This window comes from Rhinolophus hipposideros (genome assembly GCF_964194185.1).
Source record: "Rhinolophus hipposideros genome assembly, chromosome: 26".
Classification (NCBI taxonomy): Eukaryota; Metazoa; Chordata; class Mammalia; order Chiroptera; family Rhinolophidae; genus Rhinolophus; species Rhinolophus hipposideros.
The window spans coordinates 26,997,034-27,020,103 of NC_138072.1; the positions used below are offsets into that span (position 1 = coordinate 26,997,034).

A 23,070-nucleotide genomic window follows, 5' to 3' on the forward strand; every position below is an offset into this window, starting at 1 on the left:
TGGCCTGTCCCTGCTCACCGTCCTGAGAACATGTCAGACGGATGTTCCTCCCGTCATGTATGTTAGCATTCATTCATAGTGTTCCTTCAGCCTAAAGCAAAGAAGGAACGAGAAGCAGCAGGAGAAGTGCCAACTGTTTGGATTGTGATTAAACACCATACTCACATTTTACTGAGCAGACTTCTGAACCCTGGCAGACGGTGTCGTCAGAGTAACAAAGCTGTGGTTTCAGCAGAGAGCTCGGCAGCCCCATGGGATTAAGTTTAACAGGCTTTACCTGGCATATCAAATGTCTTAGGCGGTAAAATAGCTTGAGATCCTTCTTAGTGATTTGCTGTAAAACAAAGTCCTCCAGTGGAGTACGTGTCTGTGCCCAACGCAAACCCAGTAGTTTTCCTGAGCCCGTTTCTAGAGGCACGTGCAGACTGCCTACCCTGGCATCTGACATTGAGAGCAGTGGACACATTCTGTCCTCCGTTTCTGTATCACTGATGGTGGCTCAGCCACAGACGTGGGGCATGGCTCCCTCAAGAAGCCACTATATGCAGAGATAGTGATGAGACAGGGCTTGCTTGCTCCCTGCCTCACGTGATCTGGGGAAGCTTCACTGCACAGATATTCTTGAACATTAGTACAAAAGCCACCTAAGTGATTGTACCTTGATTCTTGAACTCTCCGTAGATTCATGAGTCAGCATTACGAGCCAAGACCAGGAGACAGGTGGAAAAGAGGAGACTGGCTGCTCAGAGGCAGTGGGCTCACTCAGACGGTGTGGAGAATAGCAGAAGGACCAAGCCTTCATCCTCAGAGAACCCGTGGATGACAGAGTACATGAGATGCTACTCAGCTCGAGCTTAAAGGAAGACGCAGCTGCCTGGACAGCCTCCTTTAAGAAGTATAGATGTAAGAATAACCAACAAAAATCATCAAAAGAAACTGGACGCAAGTTTAAAGAAACCAACTGATTACACAAGGTTTTTCTTAGGGATTTCCCAAAAGATTGCTCTACTCGGATGAATCCTGGTCGCCTTCTTCAGCAGTAAGGTGACGGACAGTTGAGCCATAGACACTTGGTTATTTATGAAGATAATTCCCCTTGATATGCTTACAAGGGTTTTGTTTTAAAACATCTTAATTAATCCTGTAAGATATTGCCACCAAATGCCTTTAAATGACTATAGATGCTTTATACTCAGTATTTTTTTCATAAGTTCTATAAATTTTCCCAGTCTTTACCCTCAGACCTTCCTATTGTTTTGAAAATTACAAAAATACTAGTGCATGGGTAAAATAACTTAAAATAAAAAGAAGTATCGAGTGAAAAATGAAAGTTCCCTTCAGTCACACCCCTTCAGCAAAATTCTGTACCCCTTCTTGTAGGAAACCAGTGTTGAGTCATGTAGAAACTTCCAGAGCTTTGTTCTAAGTACTTACTATGGAGGTACATATATACATTTTTTTTGTAGAAATATGGAATAATGCTATCCACATTCTATATTTTTTCACTTAGTATCTCAGGGAAGGTTTGCGTTCCAGGTGTGGTAGAGATAAGGTACAGCCCCTTCCGTCCTCACTGAACACAGCGCTGAAACCTGGAGAGACGGACGTCACAGCTGTCGGAGAACTAAGGGCAGCCGGCACCAGGCAGCTCGGCCAGGAACACCAGAACTCTCAGTGCAAGTCGTGGCGAATGCACCGTCCTTTTATTCCTCTGGTATCTCCCAGGCTGGAGACAACACAGCACAGAAGTGAGCTCAGCGGTGCTGAGATCCTGAGGCAGTGGGAAGTGCCCCGCTTCTCCACATTGGTGCTGCAGCCCCCAGGGCGCTGTGGCTGCCCATGGGAGCCTGCAAGCCTGAGTCTGAGGCGTGGAACTTCACCAAGAGGGTGAGGCTAGGTCACTTCTTTCTCTGTTACCGAAGTGCATGCTTTCGGGCTGGAGGACCAAAACAGGGTGTCCCAGGACCCAGCCAGCACTGGAGAGAGAGCTCAGGAAGTGACTCCACAGACATAATTAGTATACCACCCACGTGAACTGACAGGCTGTCCACAGGAGGTGGACACGGGGACAGATCCAAAGAGCACCGCCAAGGCTCTGGCGACTGAGCTGACATTGGAACCAACAACACTCACAGGGCTGGCCAGAGCCTAACCAGATCGATTACTTGCTAGAACAAAAATTTCAACATTCTCCGTGGAGTTCACTTGCATCTCTTCACGTCATACTCAAGGCGCCAGGACACAGCCCTAAATTACTCAGCACGTGAGGATCCACGAAAACAGCTCTACTGGAAACAGGCCATCAGTGGTGTCATGATGGACCATGAAGGGCTGTTAAGTTCCCAGGGGTTCTCACAACACTTGGAATCACTGCGAAAGTAGAGATTGTCCACAAAGGGACAGCAGAAACAAATGAAAATAAGACAACTGCAAACACCACGAAATAAGAAAAACCTCACTGTTGAGACTCAATAAAAGAATGGAGACAACAAAAGAAAGAGACAGATCAATGCAATCATCCAATCTGAACAGAGAAAGACTGAGATGAGTTTCAGGGTCACAGGAGAAAGTGTGGTGCTTTGAAAACCGCAGAAATAATGGCTGAAAACCCCCCAAGTAAGCTGAGTGAACCCAAATACATCGAAGCCCAGACCCATCATGAAGTGTTGAAAACTAAGGGCATCTTGAAAGTAGCTAGAGTAAAATGAAAGATTACCTGTACAGGAACATTTCAAATGACAGAATCTTGTCATTCAAGAAACTCTGGAGGCCGGAAGGACGTGGTAGGTGCATTTAAACTGCTCAAAGCAGGTGTCAACTCAGAATTCTCTACCCAGTGAAATGCCTCTCAGGCTGGAGGTGAAATAAAGACATTCTCAGATGAAGAAAAACTAAGAGAACTGGTAGCCAGCAGATCTGCTTTAAACGAGAGAAGAGAAAATAAGACGAAAAGGAAATTTGGAATATTGGGAATGAAGAAAGCATCAGTTATTGCATTTGGTCGTTTGTCTTCAGTTCTTGAAATAGTTCCAGAGCCATAAAGATGAAAGAAATGTTACTAATAACAAGCCCTTTTCAACCACACCTGGGATCGTGTTAATGAGGTGGCCTCTAGGAAGTAACCTCAGGGAGGGGTCTGGGTGCCAGGGGGAACCAGCTTTCAGTCCCACCCCCAACCTCCAGGAGGGGAAGGGGCCAGAGCTTGCATCAATCACCAATGGCCAATGACTTCATCACTCCTGCCTCTGTAATGAGGTCTCCATAAAACCCCAAAGGCCTGGGTTGGGAGAGCTTCCAGGTCAGTGGACATGTGGACATTCAGGGAGAGTGACCTGCCCAGAGAGGTCATGGGAGCTCTGTACCCCTTCCCACACCTTGCTCTGTGCATCTCGCCCATCTGCTATTCCTGAGTTCTGTCCTCTTACAATAAACCTGGGATATGGTTGGTAAATAAACTGTTCCGAGTTCTGTGAGCCAGTGTAGCAAATTAATAGAACCCAAGGAAGAGGTCGTGGGAACCTCCACTTTATAGCCAGTCAGCAGCACAGGTGACTGGAGATGAGGCCAGCTTCTGAAGTGGGGAGGGGCAGTCCTGTGGGATGTGAAGCTGTCCCTGAGGAGTGAACATGAATGTAGGACACCCCGGTGTTGCAGAATTGCATGTTGTGAGGAAAACTGCCCACATCTGGTGTCAGAGAAGCAGTGTGGACAGTGGAGGAGACACACAGAAGTGAGCTTTTCCTTCCGATAAAGATGAACTGGAACTTTAAGCAAACGGGTCAATGGGGGGTCGGTGGGCAGAGCGAGTTCTGGCGCTCTGCATTCTGCACCATCGGAGAACCGCACAGGAAGAACTCAGTTTATAATAAAGCTCTATGGTTCTCACTTCCTTTCCTTCCATGAATACTCTCGATCAAGGCCCATTTCTGCATGTGCCTTACCGTGTCTGCTGGCATCCCCCACCGCTGCCCCATAAACCCTGTTTGGTGACAAAACACCTGGTCAATATTATTTTTGAGTCAGCACTTAGAACCTCACAACAAAGTATGAGAAAATGTGAGCTTCTGTGCCAGTGGTGTTCTCCTGACATGGTGAGTGTTCCTAAGAGCTGGTGGACGTCTGTAAGTGTGGCAAGTGTCTCCCTACAAAATGACAAACAAGGATTCTCTGTACACCCAGGAAAAGCAGCACTGTGGCAGGAAACTGGCCGTGGGGGGAAGGGGCAGACTAGCTAATCTCCCCGGAAAAGGGTAAAACTACAAGAGATTGTCCTGAGGCAAAACATAGCAAGGAAAATCTGAAAGAATTAGACAACCTTGCAATTACAATCGATGACTTCACCATTCCTACCAGTAACAGAACTAGTAGGCAGAAAAGCATCGAAAATAGAGAAAATACCACCAGTAAGATATGAACGCGACACTTCTAGAACACACCACCCAACAACAGCAGAACACATTTTTTTTTTAATTAATTTTATTGGGGTGACAATTGTTAGTAAATTTACATAGATTTCAGGTGTACAATTCTGTTTTACATCGTCTATAAATCCCATTGTGTGTTCACCACCCAGAGTCAGTTCTCCTTCCATCACCATATATTTGATCCCCTTTACCCTCATCACCCACCCCCCACCCCCTTACCCTCTGGTAACCACTAAATTATTGTCTGTGTCTATGAGTTTTTGTTTCTCATTTGTTTGTCTTGTTCTTTTTGGTTTATATACCACATATCAGTGAAATCATAGGGTTCTCTGCTTTTTCTGTCTGACTTATTTCACTTAGCATTATACTCTCAAGCTCCATCCATGTTGTCACAAATGCTCCTATATCATCTTTCCTTAACGCGGAATAGTATTCCATTGTGTATATGTACCATAACTTCTTTATCCATTCATCTATCGAAGGACATTTTGGTTGTTTCCATGTCTTGGCCACCGTAAACAAAGCGGCAATGAACATTGGCGTACACGTGTCTCTATAGAGAAATGCTTTTATATTTTTGGGGTAGATACCCAGGAGAGCGATTGCTGGGTCATATGGTAATTCTATTCGTAATTTCTTGAGGAACCTCCACACTGCCTTCCATAGCGGGTGCACCAGTCTGCATTCCCACCAACAGTGTATGAGAGTTCCTTTTTCTCCACAGCCTCTCCAACACTTGTTACTATTTGTTTTGTTGATGAAAGCCATTCTGACTGGGGTGAGGTGATATCTCATTGTGGTTTTCATTTGCATTTCTCTGATGATTAGCGATGTTGAGCATTTTTTCATATGTCTATTTGCCATTTGTATGTCCTCTTTGGAGAAATGTCTCTTCAGGTCCTCTGTCCATTTTTCAATTGGGTTGTTTGTTTTTTTGTTGTTGAGTTTCATGAGTTCCTTGTATATTTTGGATATTAGCCCCTTGTCCGAGGAACTGTTTGCGAAAATCTTCTCCCATTCAGTTGGTTGCCTCATTATTTTGTCAATAGTTTCTTTTGCTGTGCAGAAGCTTTTCAGTTTCATATAATCCCATTTGTTTATTTTAGTTTTTACTTCCATTGCCTTTGGAGTCAAATTCATAAAATGCTCTTTGAACCCAAGGTCCATAAGTTTAGTACCTATGTTTTCTTCAATGCAGTTTATTGTGTCAGGTCTTATGCTTAAGTCTTTGATCCATTTTGAATTAATTTTGGTACATGGTGACAGATAGCAGTCCAGTTTCATTCTTTTGCACGTAGCTATCCAATTCTGCCAGCACCATTTATTGAAGAGGCTGTCTTTCCTCCATTGTATGTTTTTAGCTTCTTTGTCAAAAATTATCTGTCCATATTTATGTGGTTTTATTTCTGGGTTCTCAATTCTATTCCATTGGTCTATGTGTCTGTTTTTCCGCCAATACCAAGCTGTTTTGATTATTGTAGCCCTGTAGTACAAGGAAAAATCAGGGAGTGTGATACCTCCAGTATTGTTCTTTTTTTTTAATATTGCTTTGGCTATTCGGGGTCTTTTGTGGTTCCAAACAAATCTGATGATTTTTTGTGCTATTTCTTTAAAAACTGCCATTGTGATTTTAATGGGGATTGCATTAAATCTGTATATGGCTTTGGGTAATATGGCCATTTTTACTATGTTGATTCTTCCAATCCATGAGCACGGAATGTCTTTCCATTTCTTTGTGTCTTCTTCAATTTCTTTCAAAAATGTCTTATAGTTTTCAGCATATAAATCCTTCACATCCTTGGTTAAGTTTATTCCTAGGTATTTTATTCTTTTTGCTGCAATTGCAAAAGGAATTGTTTTTTCTATCTCTTTTTCTGAGATTTCATTGTTGGTATATAGGAAAGCAATGGACTTTTGTACGTTGATTTTGTAGCCAGCAACTTTACTGTATTCATTGATTGTTTCTAATAGCTTTTTGGTGGAGTCTTTAGGGTTTTCTATATATAGCATCATGTCATCTGCAAAGAGTGACAATTTAACTTCTTCATTCCCAATTTGGATGCCTTTTATTTCTTTCTCTTGCCTGATAGCTCTGGCGAGGACTTCCAACACTATGTTGAAAAGCAGAGGTGATAGGGGACAACCTTGTCGTGTTCCTGAACGTAGAGCAAAGGGCTTCAGCTTTTCACCATTAATTATGAGATTAGCTGAGGGCTTGTCGTATATGGCCTTTATTATGTTGAGGTATTTTCCTTCTATACCAATTTTAGTAAGTGTTTTAATCATAAATGGATGTTGTATCTTATCAAATGCTTTTTCTGCATCAATTGATAGAATCATATGATTTTTGTCCTTTATTTTGTTTATGTGATGTATCACATTGATGGATTTGCGAATGTTGAACCATCCTTGTGCCCCGGGGATGAACCCCACTTGGTCGTGATGAATAATCTTTTTAATGCATTGTTGTATTCGATTTGCTAGAATTTTGTTTAGGATTTTAGCATCTGTATTCATCAGAGATATAGGTCTGTAGTTTTCTTTTTTTGTGTTGTCCTTACCAGGTTTTGGTATCAGGGTAATGTTGGCCTCATAAAATGAGTTAGGGAGTACTGACTCTTCTTCAATTTTTTGGAAGAGTTTGAGCAGGATTGGTATTAGATCCTCTTTGAAGGTTTGGTAGAATTCACTGGTGAAGCCATCTGGTCCAGGACTTTTGATTTTGGGAAGGTTTTTGATGACTGATTCAATTTCGTTACTGGTGATCGCCCTGTTAAGATTTTCCAGATCTTCATGATTCAGCCTTGGAAGGCTATATGTTTCTAAGAACTTGTCCATTTCTTCTAAGTTATTAAATTTGGTGGCATATAGTCCTTCATAGTATTCTTGGATAATCCTTTGTATTTCTGTGGTGTCCGTGATAACTTCCCCTTTTTCATTTCTGATTTTGTTAATTAGTGTCTTCTCTCTTTTTATCTTAGTGAGTCTAGCCAAGGGTTTGTCGATTTTGTTAATCTTTTCAAAGAACCAGCTTTTTGTCACATTAATTTTTTCTATTGTCTTTTTGTTCTCTATTTCATTTAGTTCTGCTCTGATTTTTGTTATTTCCTTTCTTCTGCTGACCTTGGGTTTCGCTTGTTCTTCTTTTTCTAGTTTTTTAAGGTGTAACATGAGGTTATTTATTTGGGATTTTGCTTGTTTCTTGAGATAGGCCTGTAATGATATAAATTTCCCTCTTAAAACTGCTTTCGTGGCATCCCAAAACTTTTGGTAGGATGTATTTTCATTGTCATTTGTTTCTATGTATCTTTTGAGCTCTCCTCTAATTTCTTCTTTGACCCAGTCGTTCTTTAAAAGTATGTTGTTTAATCTCCCTGTATTTGTGTTTTTCCTGCTTTCTTTTTGCAGTTGATATCCAATTTCAAAGCTTTGTGATCAGAGAATATGCTTGGTATGGTTTCAATCTTCCTAAATTTGCTGAGGCTGATTTTGTGTCCCAATATATGGTCTTTCCTTGAGAATGTTCCATGTACACTAGAAAAGAATGTATAGTCTGATGTTTTAGGATGAAGTGCTCTATATATGTCAATTATGTCCAATTCATCTAATGTGTCATTTAGGGCTGCGATTTCGTTATTTATCTTCTGTTTGGATGATCTATCCATAGCTGTCAATGATGTATTTAAGTCCCCTAGTATAATTGTGTTTTGGACAATTTCTCCCTTTAGTTCTGTTAGTAGTTGCTTGGTATATTTCGGTGCTACCTGATTGGGGGCATAAATATTGATGACTGTTATGTCTTCTTGTTGTATAGTCCCCTTTACCATTATGAAATGTCCATCTTTGTCTCTTGTTATGTTTTTCACCCTGAAGTCTGTTTCATCGGAAATAATTATGGCTACACCTGATTTTCTCTGGGTACCATTTGCTTGGAGTGTCAATTTCCACCCTTTCACTTTGAGTCTATGCTTGTCCTTGTAGCTGAGATGTGTCTCTTGTAGGCAGCATATGGTTGGGTTTAGTTTTTTGATCCAATCTGCTACTCTGTGTCTCTTTATTGGTGAGTTCAGTCCATTTACATTTAGGGTGATTATTGATATGTGAGGATTTCCTGTCATTCTGTCTTTAGTTTTCTGGTAAGGCTGTGTCTCCATTGTTTCTTTGCCTTTTTGTTGTTGTCTGTTATTTCTGTGTGGTGGTATTCTATGATGTTTCCTTCTGTTTCTTCTTTTATTACAGTATATATTTCAGATTTGGATGTTTTTTGAGTGGTTACCCTTGAGTTTATGTAAAAGAAAGTTTGATATTTAGAGTATTCCAGTTTCTTCAGTACGCTTACTTTCTCTATCCCCATATTCCAGTTCAGGCCTTTACGCTCCCCCTTTTTATGTTTCGGTTGCCACAAGTTGTCCCTGTTGATGGTGGTCTAATAGCCTCCTTTAGTATTTCTTGTAGTGCAGGTCGTGTATTAGAAAATTCCCTCAGCTTCTGGATGTCTGCAAAGGTCTTTATTCCTCCTTCATATCTAAAGGAGATCTTTGCTGGATATATTATTCTTGGCTCATGATTTCTCTCTTTCAATAGTTTGAATATTTGGTTCCATTCCCTCCTAGCTTGTAGAGTTTCTGCTGAAAAATCTGATGATAATCTAATGGGCTTTCCTTTGTAAGTTACCGTCTTCTTTTCCCTGGCTGCCTTGAGGATTCTTTCTTTGTCATTGATTTTAGACAGCTTCAATACAATGTGCCTTGGTGAAGGCCTGTTGGGATTGAGGTAATTAGGTGTTCTATTTGCTTCTTGGATTCGAGGATCCAGTTCTGTCCACAAGTTTGGGAAGTTCTCATCGACGATTTGTTTGAATATATTCTCTGTTCCCTTCCCTCCTTCTACTCCTTCTGGTATGCCCATTATTCTTATATTGCTCTTTCTGATGGAGTCAGAAAGTTCTTGTAGAGTTCTTTCATTTCTTTTAAGTCTCAAGTCTCTTTCTTCTTCCATCTGTGTAAATTCCAGGTTCCTATCTTCGATGTCACTGATTCTTTCCTCCATCTGGTCAACTCTACTACCTAAGCTGGATATTTTATTGTTAATTTCTTCTATTGAGTTCTTAATCTCCAGAAATTTTATTTGGTTCTTTTTCAAGATTTCAATCTCTTTTGTAAAATGCTCTTGGTGTTCTTTGATTGTATTTCTGAGTTCATTAAACTGCCTTTCTGTGTTTTCTTGCATCTCGTTCAGTTTTTTCAGAATTGCGATCTTGAATTCTCTGTCATTTAAACCACAAAGGTCCATATCTCTAAGTTCCTTTTCTGGAGACTTTTCACTTTGTTTCTGAGCTGTCTTGTTGCCTTGGTTATTCATGGCAATCACTGATTTACTATTTCTCTTCCTAGACATCTACAGGAGTGTCTTCTGCAACAGGAACAGGTTGATAGGTATGCGAAGAGCTTTTGGAGTTCCAAAGCTCTTTCTGCACCAGATTCAGAGCCCGTTTGTTTCAGCAGTTCTGTTTACTCCTGCAGGGATCCGTCCAGATAGGTGGGGCCAGGGGCGGGGTGAGTTGTGAGAGGTGGCCCAGAGCAATGGCGGCGACCACCACCACAGCCAGTCCTGCTTCCACAGCTCCCTCCCCTTTGCCGGAACTAGTTGGGCTGCGAATCTGTGTCTGCGGTCCACAGTTCTCAGAACAGCAAATATTCTGTCCTTTGATCCGACACTGCTACTTTATCGCTTCTAGCACCGGGCAGGTGGGGGCGGGGCGAGCTCTGGAGGGTAGGGAGGGGGCGGCTAGTCTCCGTGCCTAAGGCTTCCGTTCTCCGCTCAGCAGTGAGGGCTTAAGCCACCGATTTTAGCCCTCTTCCCTCAGTCTTTGCTCCGAGGTCTGCCGCGAGTGAGCGTTGGGTTCAGCGGTTTTGTATGCTGCCCACTCAGCCCTGTGGGCCGTAAGCGGAGCCCTAGCAGTCCGAGTCCTTCCCTCTCCCGCAGCTGCGGAAGATCCGGGAGCAGCGGGCTCCGAGCACTGAGCTAGGTCTGTGTCCTGCGCCCGCCGGCTCCGGCTCCGCACTTCTCCCTTCCCTCCTCCCCCGCTCGCGCGATTCACCCACCTGGAGGTGAATTCAGTAGTCGGCCTCTTCGTCTTGCCTGTCTGCTGTGCAAGGAGTCCTTTGTGGAGTTATTGTTGTCCGATTAGTTGTAAATTCCAGGGGAGCGTTACAGAGGCTCACCTCACGCCGCCATTTTTTTTTTATTCAGAACACATATTTTTCAAGTGCACATGGAGCACTCATCAAGATAGACATCTGGGGCTGCCAGACGGCTCAGCTGGTCAGAGCACGAGCTCTCAGCAACAAGGTTGCCGGTTCAGTTCCCACATGGGAGGGTGGGCTGCACCCCCTGCAACTCAAGATGGAAAACAGCGACTGGACTTGGAGCTGAGCTGCGCCCTCCACAACTAGATTGAAGGACAATGACTTGGAGCTGATGGGTCCTGGAGAAACACACTGTCCCCCAATATTCCCCAATAGAATAAAATAAAATTAAAATAAAACAAAAAGATAGATCATATCCTGGTTTATAAAATAAACATTAACAAAAATAAATGAAATCATAGAGTATGTTTCTGACTAAAATGGAATTAAACTAGAAATTGAAGGTAACAGGAAAATTGCACATCAGTTGGAGATGAAACAATATACTCTATAACCCACCAAAGAGAAATTAGAAAATATTTTCAATGGAAGAAAAATCAAAATACAACATATTAAAATTTGTGGCCACAGCTAACGCGTCTTGGAAGGAAATTTGTAGCCTTGAGTGCTTATATTAGGAAAGAAGTTCTTAGATCAATAGTCTAAGCTTCCATCTTAAAAACTGGAAAAGGATGAGCAAAATAAACCCTCATCTAGCAGAAAGAAGGAAAAAGAAAAGAGCAGAAATTAATGAAATTGGAAAAAACTCCAAAAACAACAGAGAAAACAAATGAAGCCAAAAGCTGGTTTTTTTGAAAGATCAATAAATTGATAAGCCTCCAGCAAGACTGACAGAAAAGAAAGTCACACGATACCAACAGCCAGAGGGAAACCTGGTTATTCTAATTTGCATTTCACTGAGTATCAGTGAAGTTGGCACCTTTTCGTGTTTATCAATCATCTGTCTTTCTGGTGAATGACCTATTTATATGCTTTGCCAATCTTTTAAAATTATTTTGGAAAAACTAGAAAAGCACACTGCCGCCTTTGTGTGTACGTGGTAAGTTTCAGTCTTGTTGGGGTCTCTATATCCGATATGAATTTTGTTAATATGTTGCAATGCTATGTCATAGCGCACTGCTAAACTTTATGCTTTCTTTTGTCTTATAGGAAATAATAATTTGCAGAGTCAAACCTCAAACCTTTTTTTACAGATGGGATATTTTGCGTCACCTTTAGAAATATTCACCCTTCCATCATAAAAAGAATTATATATGTTCTTCCAATGCCTTAGAAAAACATGTTGCCTTTTGCTTTTAGATCTTTAATCCAACTGGAATTGATTTTTTAGTAAATATGAAATAGGGATCTAAACTTTTTTTTCTTCCCAATTAAATGGGTAGCAAATGGACGTAACACCATCCAGTGAAGAGCCCTTGCTGATAAAAAAACAAAAGGTCACATCATGTTTCAATAAACTGCCCCGGATGCAGGGAAGGTTTCTAAGTGTTGCTCTGCTGTGGGTCCAGTTTGTCCACACCTGAGCACAGAGTGCGGTTCTAATTTAATTGTGCATTGTGTCACACCTGTCCCCTGCCCCCGCCCTTGTTCTTTGCTTTTCTTGGTGAGTTTTTAAAAATGTGAACTTTATATTCTTTAATATGAACTTTAGAATGAGTTTGTCTATTTCTATATTAAAATTCTATTTGGGAGTCTTATTAAATTGCATTGAATTTAGTAATTTTGAAAAACTGACATCTTTGTAATGTTGAGTCTTAATATTGTGAAGTCTCCATTGAAGTTGGTTTTCTTATGTTTATTTCAGTAAAGTTTTCATCAAAAAGGTTTTGCACACCTCTTGCTATTTTCTCCCCCTTCCATCAAATTATGTAAATAGTTTTGTCTGTGTACAGGAAAGGGGCAAAACTGGAAAGAATGCTATTACTTTTTTTCTGAAAAAAACGAGGGAAGGAGAATGTGGGTGAAGACTGAGAAATTAACAATGCTGTAATTAATGAAATATTTTGGAATTACCTCAATTGTTTATGAATAAGGAACTAGAGTACTGTATATCCACACAATGTAATATTATGCAGCCTTGCATAAGGAGAAAGCTTATTAATGTACTGAAATGTGCAGAGAGCTCCAAGATACAGTGTAGCGGGAATAAAGATAGTGTGTGTAATGTATTACCTTTTGTTAAGAATGGGAAGGGTAATAAAAAAGACGTGTACCTACATCAAGAAACTGGACAGACACACTGTGGGGTGGTGGAAGGAATAGAGTGATGGGGGGAGGGCACTCCGGTGTTTACTTTTCCTACTGCTCTGATGTTTGAACCATAAGAATGTATTAGTTATTTTAAAAATCCTAGAGAAAACACAAAATAAACACAAACCTAACATCCACTCTTGAAACATGTGTCCTCCCACTGACGATTGTACATGTGTGCGATTCTTCAGCCAGGCTGATAACAGAACGGTGGGGGGGGGGGTCGGGTACCGGAGATTGGAGCTCTGCCTGCTCCTGGTCTTGAACCCCTCAAGGAGGATGCTTTGAACATTACCATATTTAAAATGCTGAATTTTCACTAAAAAGACTAACCTTTCCTAGGAATAAAACTTAACATGGGTCTGTTAACAGTAAGAGCCCCTGAAGCTTACCCAGCTTTTCAGAAGCACCAGGGCTTGCTGATAAAGGCCAGGCTGCTGACTTTTTCACGGGCTCTGGTTTGGACACGCACACTGCTCCCCTTTGCTCCCAGCGCCGACGGATGTCCCCAGGGCTGTGCGCCTCACAAGCCCGAGCCACTGCGGTCGGTGGAAGAAAAGGAGGCCGCCTTCATGACTACCGCAGTGCTTACGGCAGAAGTTAAAATTTCATAGAAACAAAATACAAGCCTAATTAAAAACCCCCAGTATCCTGGACTTAAGTTTGGGCCTCCTGCTCTGTTAGTGGGAGTGTAAACTCTCATAGGTTCTCGGGGGGATGACTAGGCTTTGTCCCCTTAAAAAGAAACATAACTTTGACTTGACAATTCCTCCCCGAAGCGATTCCTGTTACACCCACGTGTGCACACTGGGCAGATTGTGGCACAGCCCCCGCCTCTGATAAGGAGCCAGACCTACAGGGGGAAGAGCAAAGGCAGGAGAGTGCAGAACAGTCTGGAAGCTGCGTGGAAACAAGTGGAGACACCCGCCGCGCCCCTCCCCCGCCCACTACACATGTGCACAGGCCTTCCAGGCTGACTGGCGGGGTGTGTGTGTGTGTGTGTGTGTGTGTGTGTGTATGTGTGAGTGTGTGTGTGTGTGTGTGCTTTCAGTTTAAACTGAAGACACTGGCCTTGTTGACTAAGAAAGGAAGCCAGCAATAGATGAGTGACTACTTGTGAAAACTGATTGACCCTTTATTGCTTTTAAGACTTAGGTGATGACCACTACCTTGGTTTCTCTCTCTCTTATGGCTTGAGGATTGTAGAATCGGGGAGTCCTCTGGGCCTGTGCTGCTCTCTGGTGTTTGACACGGACCCCGGGGAGTCGGGACCACATGCTGCTTCCCGCCAAGAGCCCCCTCACCTGCTGGGGCCCTCTCCTCAGGCAGGGGCCACACCCCACTCAACCTCAGGGCCCTTGTCCCAACTAACACTTCGTGCTTGCCTGCCGCGCTTTCTACAACCGCGTCCATCGAACTAGACTTTTACTTCACGCCAAGCTGAGTACTCTGCTGTGCAATGTCTCCCACGGATGGGACAGACCTGACATCTCATCAGAAGATCCCTACAAACACCAGACTTGGCCACCAGGTGTGGGTCCCAAAATGTAATGACACTTGTTCAAATTCTAAGCAACAGGGTAGCATTTAAAGTCAAAATTATGCCTGGAGATATGAGGAGAAGAGGATGGTCATAGTGGAATAGCTTGATAGTTACAGATTAAGTAAAAAGCCCTGAGTAAGTAATGAAATTTTTTCTTCTGCTCTGGCTCAAGGACCAAGTTAAGTGACTAGAGATGAGAAACAGGACCAGCAAGGGCCAGCGTGGTTGGGTAGCTTATTGGCAGACAGCACAGGAACGTTGCCACAGTAAGTACATTAAATGTGCAGGCGAGGGCCGCGGACTCAACCCTGAGGCTTAGAACAGGCTCCCACAAAGGGGGCACAGCGGCATCGTTCTTGCCTGTTCAGAGAAACTTAACTCAGAAGCAACTTCAGCCCTGACAGCTTTAAAAGTCAAGGACAGGAAAGCATTTTGAAAACCAGTCAGTATGCAATTACCGCCATTGTAGGGACAGAGCCAGGAGTGCAGTTTCCAGGCTCTCGGCCTCACGTGGAAAGGTCCTGGCTCAGGTAGTAAATGGCCATCAACTGTGATTGGATGGTCATCAGCTGTGGCTACTTGGCTGTCAGTTGTAACCAGTAAGCCATTGGCCACTAATATAACTGCCGTGGCTACGCTAGCAGAAGATGGGGGGCTAGCAAGAAGATGGTGGCTGAGCTGGCAAGAGCGGATTGCAGTTAGCAGTGCGGATTGCAGCTAGCAAGTGAGGTTGGTTGGCAGAGAAGTGGACGGCAGGTTGCGGATAGTGTGGCTCCTGCTTCTTGTGTCTCCAACCCAGCCACCAGCGAGAATATAGTGGTGTGACTCCCCTATCTGTGGCTCCGTGGGTGTTTCTTTTTGGCCTCACCATGTCCTGTGTTCGAGTGTGGGGAGTGGGACCAGAGACCCTGCATTAGCCCCTGCATGACAGTCATGCACTTTTGATTTGTTTTCAATTTACTGAAGGCAGGGACAAAAAAAAAGCAAGTTATCAAACTTGCAAACATTTTTTTAAAAAAACAACAACATAGTCTCATGGTGATTAAATCAACTTATTCCCCACCTCTAACGATTAAACATTAAAGGTATTTTAAAAAGGGAAAATACTCTTATAAGTTAAAATGAGAACTGTTTATGGTTCTTAAAATTCCCGTAAATGTGTATTTGAAATTTACAAAGTAAATTTTGAGGATAAGACCATTCCAGCCCAAAGGAATCCCAGTGTTTTGCCCACTGTGCTGTGTGGTGACACGGGCCACACCCAGGGCCACTGTCCCCGTCCGGGGCGGCCAGCCCCAGCCTCTGCGCCTCGGCCCTCGGTTGTGGGATGGGCCTAACAGCTGCTCTGTACCACTGCCAAAGATTGTGTTGAAGTTTAAGGCAGGTGTAAAATGTGAGAACACCTTTAAGTTGTAAAAAAATGCTATGCTCCTTCAAGTTCTGATGATTAAAGACATTTCAGTTGACTATTAAAAATGAGGAGCTTGTTAACCTAAAAACTCTCTAGCAATTTCTCCAATAAGCTGATTTTTAAAGAAAAGAGAAGTGGGCATTGAGTGCCAAGCTCTGATCAGAGACACTGAACTACTATGGGAGTGTCCAGCAACTGCATCTCTCCAAGTGCATAAATAAAAAAAATCAGGTAAAAACATGTATAAACACCCTAAACAGAACACGCAACTTAAGAGCTTCAGGTGAAATCGTCTAACCTGAAAGGTAGGTGGGAAAACCCTCCCTTGCTGTCCATCTCCTGCTGCTTCACAAAGGCAGCAGGTACCAGGCTTTCAAGTTCTCTGAATAGCCCTGGCTTCTACTCCCGCATGGGGACTTGTCCGCTGTAACAGAATGTGTAACGCAAGGAGCTGAGGTGCTAACACTCAGCCGCAGGCCTGTACGCCCCTCAGAGCCTGCAGAGCTGGGCGCGCCCGGGCCTGACAGTGCGGCTGATGGGCAGCTGTCCCCAGGTGCTCCTCAGACTCGGGTCTGAGCCTCATTTTGATGGGGACAGACCAGTGAGGACGCAGAGCACGGTGGTGCTGGTGCTGCGAGGCACCGAGAGGCCAGCCAGGAGCACAGAGGTAATCCCAAGGAACACTAATGCAAACAACACAGCCTGTCGCCTAAACACCAACGCTGTTAACCCTAGAATGTGAAATAAGACGATTTGGTAACTGTATGGGAGGGGGCATTCAGAAAAGAAGCAGGACTTTAGACAATTTTATTATGATGTGTCTTGGAGAAGATAGTTTGGGATTGAAATCATGGGGGGCCTGTTAGCTTCATGAACTTGAATGTCTGTGTCTCCCCAGGCGTGGGAAGTTCCCAGCCATTATTTCTTTCAAGAAGCTTTCTGCCCCTTTCTCTCCCTCTTCTCCGCTGGGTCTCCCAAGATGCGAGCTTTGTCCCGGTAAGTCCCACAGGCTCGCTTCCTTTTCAGTCTTATCCCTTTTTGCTTCTCCGGCTGGACAATTTCAATGGCGTCTAAGTAACTGGCTTTCTCCTGCTCGGCGCACTCTGCCGTGGAAGGTCTCTAGTGAAGCCTTCAGTTCAGTCACTGTGTTCTTCAGCTCCAAAATTTGTTCGTGTTCTCTTGTAAGTCTCTGAGCGTCTTTGGAACAATTGTCTTGAATTCTTTGTCAGCACTTCCTGGATCTCCATTGCTTTGGGGTGAGTTCCTAGACGTTTGCTGCGTCCCTGGAGGTGTCCTGGCTCCCCGACTGTCTGTGGCCCCTGGAGCCTTCAACAGGCGCCTGCATGAACAAGCAGTCACCTCTTCCCGTCTTCATGGACTGACTCTGGTGAGGAGCGACCCCCTCCAATGGGTGGGGCCACGCTGGGACATGCTTGAGACCCCAGGACTAGTACAGGGTGCCAAGGGCATGGGCACGTGGTGGCCCAGGTTGGGGGATGCATGATGTTTCATTGGCTCAGGCCACCAAGGTCCACAGCCATCAACTGTGTAGTTCCTGGCAAGCACTACTGGGGGGCTGCATTGGCGGCAAGGGCGGTGGGGGTCCTCGTGTCCAGTGGCTAGGGGCCAGGACAACAGCAGTGGCCGGAAGCACTGGTTGCAGACACACCATGTAGTGGTGGGGGACAAAGCCAGCAAGCGCCTGGACCAGTTGGGGGCCCACGGAAGCGACAGGGGTCCTGGCTGCTGGTGCTCTCGCCACGTCTGTAGAGTCCCCAAGGGCCGTGCAAGCAGTACAGGTTGTTGACAGGGACCAGCCTGGGGCGTGCAGGTGCACAGCCGGGAGGGGGCACGAGTGCGCCCTGTGGTGCTGGCCAGTGACTGGACGAGGCCACGGGGGCCTGGCTGCCAGTGTGCATGCCCATGCCTGCAGCATCGGTCGTGACAAGCCAGGCGGGCAGCCTGCAAGCGCACAGCTGGACGGGCGCCACACGTGTGCACATTGCTGTAGGGCGGCCGCTGGGGCGTCAGGGAGCTAGAGGCCCGGCAGGCTGCCCGGGCACACCCAGCACTCTGGCGGGGGCAGGCGCGGGGACTCGGGTGCTGGCACCTGCAATGGGAGGATCCATGGTGAAAAAAGCCAGGTCCTCTGCAGAGGTCACTGGGAGCATGGCCACTCCCCTTGGTGGCTGAGCTGACAGCTCTGGCCACCTCTCTAGTCAGCTTTGCTGGTCTCTGGGTGGGTTGAAACAAGCAGGTCTTGTGTGGTGCCCAAGGGCTGGGGAAGCTGGTTCCTCACCCCTTTCCCAGTGAGTGGGACTTTCTGGCCGGAGCTCCACCCTGGTGCTGAGCAGTGCTGGTCTGGGGAGGGGACGATGCCAGCACAACAGGGCTGTTTGTCCCTCCCTTTCCGTGTGGTTCTTCTCAGGTTTTCTGTTTCAGGCTCTGCTGAAGCTTCTTAAGAGGTCTCCCAGATGTTTTTGTTTCTGGAGAGCTGTCTTACTGTTGTCTTTGTGGGTTGGAGGGTGGGCTGGGGTCTGTTATTTCCCCATCTTGGTGACGTCACCTAGAAAAGGGCTCCAGGAGTTATGAAAGTCCCTTCCAGAAAGGAAGGGACTTAGAAGGACCATATGGCACCTTTCGGGGATTTTGCAAAAAGGGATCTTGCAACGGTTGGGCTGGATATCCAGGTATGTTAGAAAGAGGAACACAACCGACCGTGCCATCTGGAGTCCTTCCTGTGTGCCAGGCACTGGGCACACGGGAGCCTTGTCCTAGGGAGGTCTTGGCCCCACAGAGAAGACAATGAGGACGCTGTATGGGTCGGTGCGATCAATACCAAAGGAGAGGCTGGACAGCAGATGGCGGAAGGACGTGCGAGAAGCGTCCGACAGAGCCAGCAACGTGTCACAGGCAAGGGGACACAGGGACATGCAAGGACACCGAAGCGATGAGAAAGGAAGGGGTGTTCAGACAAACACAGAGCTCCACCTTCCCTGAGAATCAGGCACAGTATGAGGCCCTGTGGCATCATGCATTTGCAGCCCCAGAAACCAATGCAGTGATGGCGGGAAAAAAGAATAACGCAGAACTAAGCAGATGACAGAATTCCCACTAAATGTACAGTGATTTCAGGGCTCCCACCCCCACACAGAAATCGACATTGTACTCTCATCCATAGTTAGTAGGTCCTTAAATATTTAGTGACCATAATTATTTCCATAGCATTTTGGAAGGTAAAATACTGAGAAATTTGGCAAGTTTGTTTCCTTAATGTTAGTTTCCTTTAAAATAAATTTGCACATGACATCAAGAAGTTAGAGAAAGCAGCTGTGCGAGCCAGGCCTGTTTTTCCTTTGGCCCCCACGAGGTGAGGACAGAGTCCCCCAGCAGAGGGCGCACTCTGAGGTTACTGCTCACGAGGGCCCAGCGCATGTCACAGGGGCCCAGCGCATGTCACACGGGCCCAGCGCATGTCACAGGGGCCCAGCGCATGTCACAGGGGCCCAGCGCATGTCACACGGGCCCAGCGCATCTCACACGGGCCCAGCGCATGTCACAGGGGCCCAGCGCATGTCACAGGGGCCCAGCGCATGTCACAGGGGCCCAGCGCATGTCACACGGGCCCAGCAATTCTCACACGGGCCCAGCGGTGCCTGGCCAGTCAGCGCTCACCGCACTCCTCACCATGGGACACAGACACGCTGAGGTGAACTAAACCAGGTGTGCCTGTCACTGCAGCGGGGATGACACTCAGAACACGTAACCGGGGCAGCCTTGCTACCCTGGTGTCCCTGCCGAAGCATGACTGTCCCCTGGGCTAAGGAACAACACTGGTGCCACCAGCACACGCTGGCAAGTCACCTCCCACAGGACTGTGTAGCAGAGGAGCATTTCCTTTCCAACACACGCCAGAGAGCCAACTATACAATTGCAGGGTAAGAAGCAACATAGCCATTCTTGGGTGTGTAACAACGTCTGTTCAGAAGTTCCCAATCACTATGTAAATGTAATGATTATATAAATGTATAAATGTAAAACACACAGTCAGAGATGCATACTGAACTACTTTTGGGTGAAATGACAGATGCTAAGGACGTGTCCGAATACTACAGCATACAAACGGGCGGAGGGAGCTAAAGTGAGGTTGCCCAGGGTAGACAGTTGCAGAAGCTGACACAATGTTATTTTCTCCATACTTGTGTATGTCTGAAAACCTCCATAAGGAAACATTGAAAAGAACACAAATGCTACTTCAAAAGAAAAAAATCACATTCCCCAATCACATTACTTTCTAGCAGTCTGCAGTATTTCCTGACCTCCAGCAACCGCCTGTCTCCCTGGGACTGGTAAGTTTCTGTGGCCATTCTGGCAAATTAATGGAACCCAAGGTGGGAGCTACGGGAACCTCAGATTTATGGCCAATTGGTCAGAAACACAGGTGACAACTTGGATTTACAACTGGCATCTGTGTCGGGCAGCCTGAGTGCTGAACCTCTGGAATCATTGTGTCCAGGAGGCTGGCGTCAGAGCTGACCTGGGGGATGCCCAGCTGGTGTCTGGAGAATCCGAGTGATTGGTGGCGCTGGGAGCACTCTGCTGACCAAACTGTCTCCCCGCTTCACTCTTCCTAGAGGCCTTCATAAGAACCACCAGGGTTTGGTTCTCCAGCAACTTTTATTGGTCAAACAATGTGGAATTGATATGCAGTATCTATGGTTTAATTAACAAGCTCATTTATAAACCAAGTTAACATTTATCTTATTTTAAAAATTCTTGCATTTGAATAAACTGGTGTGGTCGAATGGACATGCTCCTAGCCCATGCAAAAAGCTACTCAAAAGTGAACAGCTCACAAAACTGTCCTGAACGAGACACTGAGTGAATCATTCTTCCAGTGAGGTCCAAGGAGTAGCTCAGTCTGAGAATTTGCTTCATAGTCTAACTTTTCAAAATAAAATACACGAGGATTTTTAAAGCAAATCAAAATAACTAAAACGATACACACTGACATTTTTCTCCAAGTTACTTCCAAGAGTTTGTGGTGCCATCGTGCTCTGTCGATTAAAACAAGAACAAAAGCAGAGGCAGATTCTGACAGACTGGTAGTGACATTTACCAATCGATCTGCAGCTAAACCGTCCCAGTGGAAGAAAACGTATAGGGTGAAGAATGCTTTTGAACCTTCAACCTTAAAGAATGCTGTATTTCAACTTTAAAGAAAAGTTTTATACATACATGTACATACATACATACATATATATGTACATATATATATTCTGCATTGACATTTTAAAATATTAGAACAAGTCTTTGCAGAACAATATGTATTCTACTTCAACAGACCTTACATGAATTAAAAACATTTTGACTTGATAACTGTACTAAGGCATTTAAGTATTTGGCAAAAGCTATACAGAAATTTCTTAGTGGTGTCCTTTAATACCGACTTGATTTAGTGGGTTTCCTTAAAATGAACACTAAACAATAAAAGGCTTAAAAAAGGGCAGTGATGCTATAATACCGAATTCCAGGGAAAGCAGTGGGGCAACCAAGTGTTTTCTAGCAGGACCGGGCAGCTTGCCACAGGCAGCGGACAGCAGCCCCGTGAGGTCTGTCGTGTTTGCCGACAGCTGAGCGCAGTCAGCAGCCCGGTGAGTGTGGCTACAGGTCCAGAGTCCTCAGAGCTGACCACAGCGCCTAACGGGGCAGGTTACACGGCCCGAACTGAGCTGGATGGAGATGCTCTAAAAATCAACAAAGTGCTGGACAGTGTCATGTTCATAGAAAAACCCCACTTCTGATTTTATTTCGGTATGTAACTACTGATGGGGTATTTCAGGTGTGGGTCACGTAAACCCCTCGGGACTGTGGCAAATGGAATGAAGTAAGGACTGCACTGGCTGTCGACGCCAGAGTCTGAGTATCAGACCATAAATACACCAACCGTGCAATACAACCGGCGAGACTGAAGCACACCTCACAGTAACAGGCTTCAGCTCATGTGATTAAAACAATAAGAGGAAGCGTTTAGTGTGACGCTCTGTCATTTCATACGTCAGGTACCGTGCTGTAGAGATGTGCTGCGCAGGGTGTATGCAGCACAGAGCCAGGATTGAAACCAAACATGAAGGGGAATATGGAGCAGGGAACGTTCACAGACGTTGACGCAGCTAACGGTGGTGTCCACCGAAGCAGATTTAGTATGGGTTTCACTGGGCCACATCAGCTTGCGTCACATCGCAAATCATTTTCTTTTCCACACAAAGACCTACTCCTGTGTGAAGCAGAAACAGATGGTGGCAGAAACTTCTTCACGCTCCAACAATTGCGTCCCAAATACCACTGTATGAACACCTAAAACACATTAAGAACAGTTTAGAAACACACATAGCCATAAATGTACAAATAGAGCTTACAGTCCCAAATGGAATTAGTGAATACCTCCAACTTTTATTTAAACTTATGTATAACTATTAGATAATGTTGACCACACCTAAAAAGCTCCCGGTGGTAAAGGGGAAAGAGAGGAAACGTTAAGAAGTTAAAATCTCCACTTGGAAATGTTACAAATGAGCCTTCTACTTAGCCTTCAGTGAACACCCCCAGACAGACCCCTCCCCACACAAAGGCCGACTACCTCCATCACCCCATCAACTGCAGCCCTCTTTTTCTTCTGAATGAGAGCGTAAGGATTTCCAGTAGCTGAAATTCTTTCAAGCACAACATCTAACTTTTTTCTAAGTTCAGAAGGTTGGGTTTAATCTATTGTTTTGCTACTTGTTTTCTATTTCTCCCATCTGTTCTTTATTCCTTCTTCCACTCTTTTTCTGCCTTCTTTGAATTATTTAGATTGGTTTTTTTTAATTTTCTTCCATTTTAAGAATGGCTATTAAACCAAAATTATTTGTTGTGTTATTTTATTGGTTGCTTTAGGATTTTTCTTATTATTAGGACTTTATTTTTTCAGAGCAGTTTTAGATTCATAGCAAAATTGAAAGTATACAGATTTCCCATGTGCCTCACCGCGTCCTCACATAGTCATAGACCGCCTCCCCCATCGTCAGCACCCCCACCGGATGCCATGCTTGTTACAACAATGAACCTGCAGTGACAGAACCACCCAGAGTCCGCAGCTGACATGAGGGTCATTCCCGGTGTTCCTTCTGTGGGTTTGGACAAACGTATAATGACATGTACCCACCATTATACTGTCAAACACAGTAGTCTCAC

General features: G+C 44.9%; 2 protein-coding genes across 9 annotated transcripts in view; one reads left to right on the top strand and one right to left on the bottom strand.

Annotated features, from left to right (window-relative positions):
* The window catches only part of CCSAP (centriole, cilia and spindle associated protein), a 26,528-nt gene extending 13,502 nt beyond the window's left edge, over window positions 1-13,026 (top strand). For 5 of the 8 annotated variants that reach the window (XR_013992635.1, XR_013992636.1, XM_081038941.1 and 2 more), the window contains one exon: window positions 682-13,020. Coding sequence is in view for 4 of the 8 variants with exons in the window: in XM_081038941.1 (XP_080895067.1) it covers window positions 682-858 (177 nt within the window). In the remaining 4 variants the exon portion in view is untranslated. Of the gene's footprint in view, window positions 1-681 lie in introns of all 8 variants that reach the window. The other 3 variants (XR_013992633.1, XR_013992634.1, XM_081038939.1) reach the window with 3 other exon arrangements.
* A 7,471-nt stretch (window positions 13,027-20,497) lies between these two features.
* Window positions 20,498-23,070, bottom strand: part of RAB4A (RAB4A, member RAS oncogene family) — a 36,052-nt gene continuing 33,479 nt past the window's right edge. The window contains exon 8 of the mRNA XM_081039042.1: window positions 20,498-22,194. The gene's annotated coding sequence lies outside the window, so the exon portion shown is untranslated. The remainder of the gene's footprint in view (window positions 22,195-23,070) is intronic.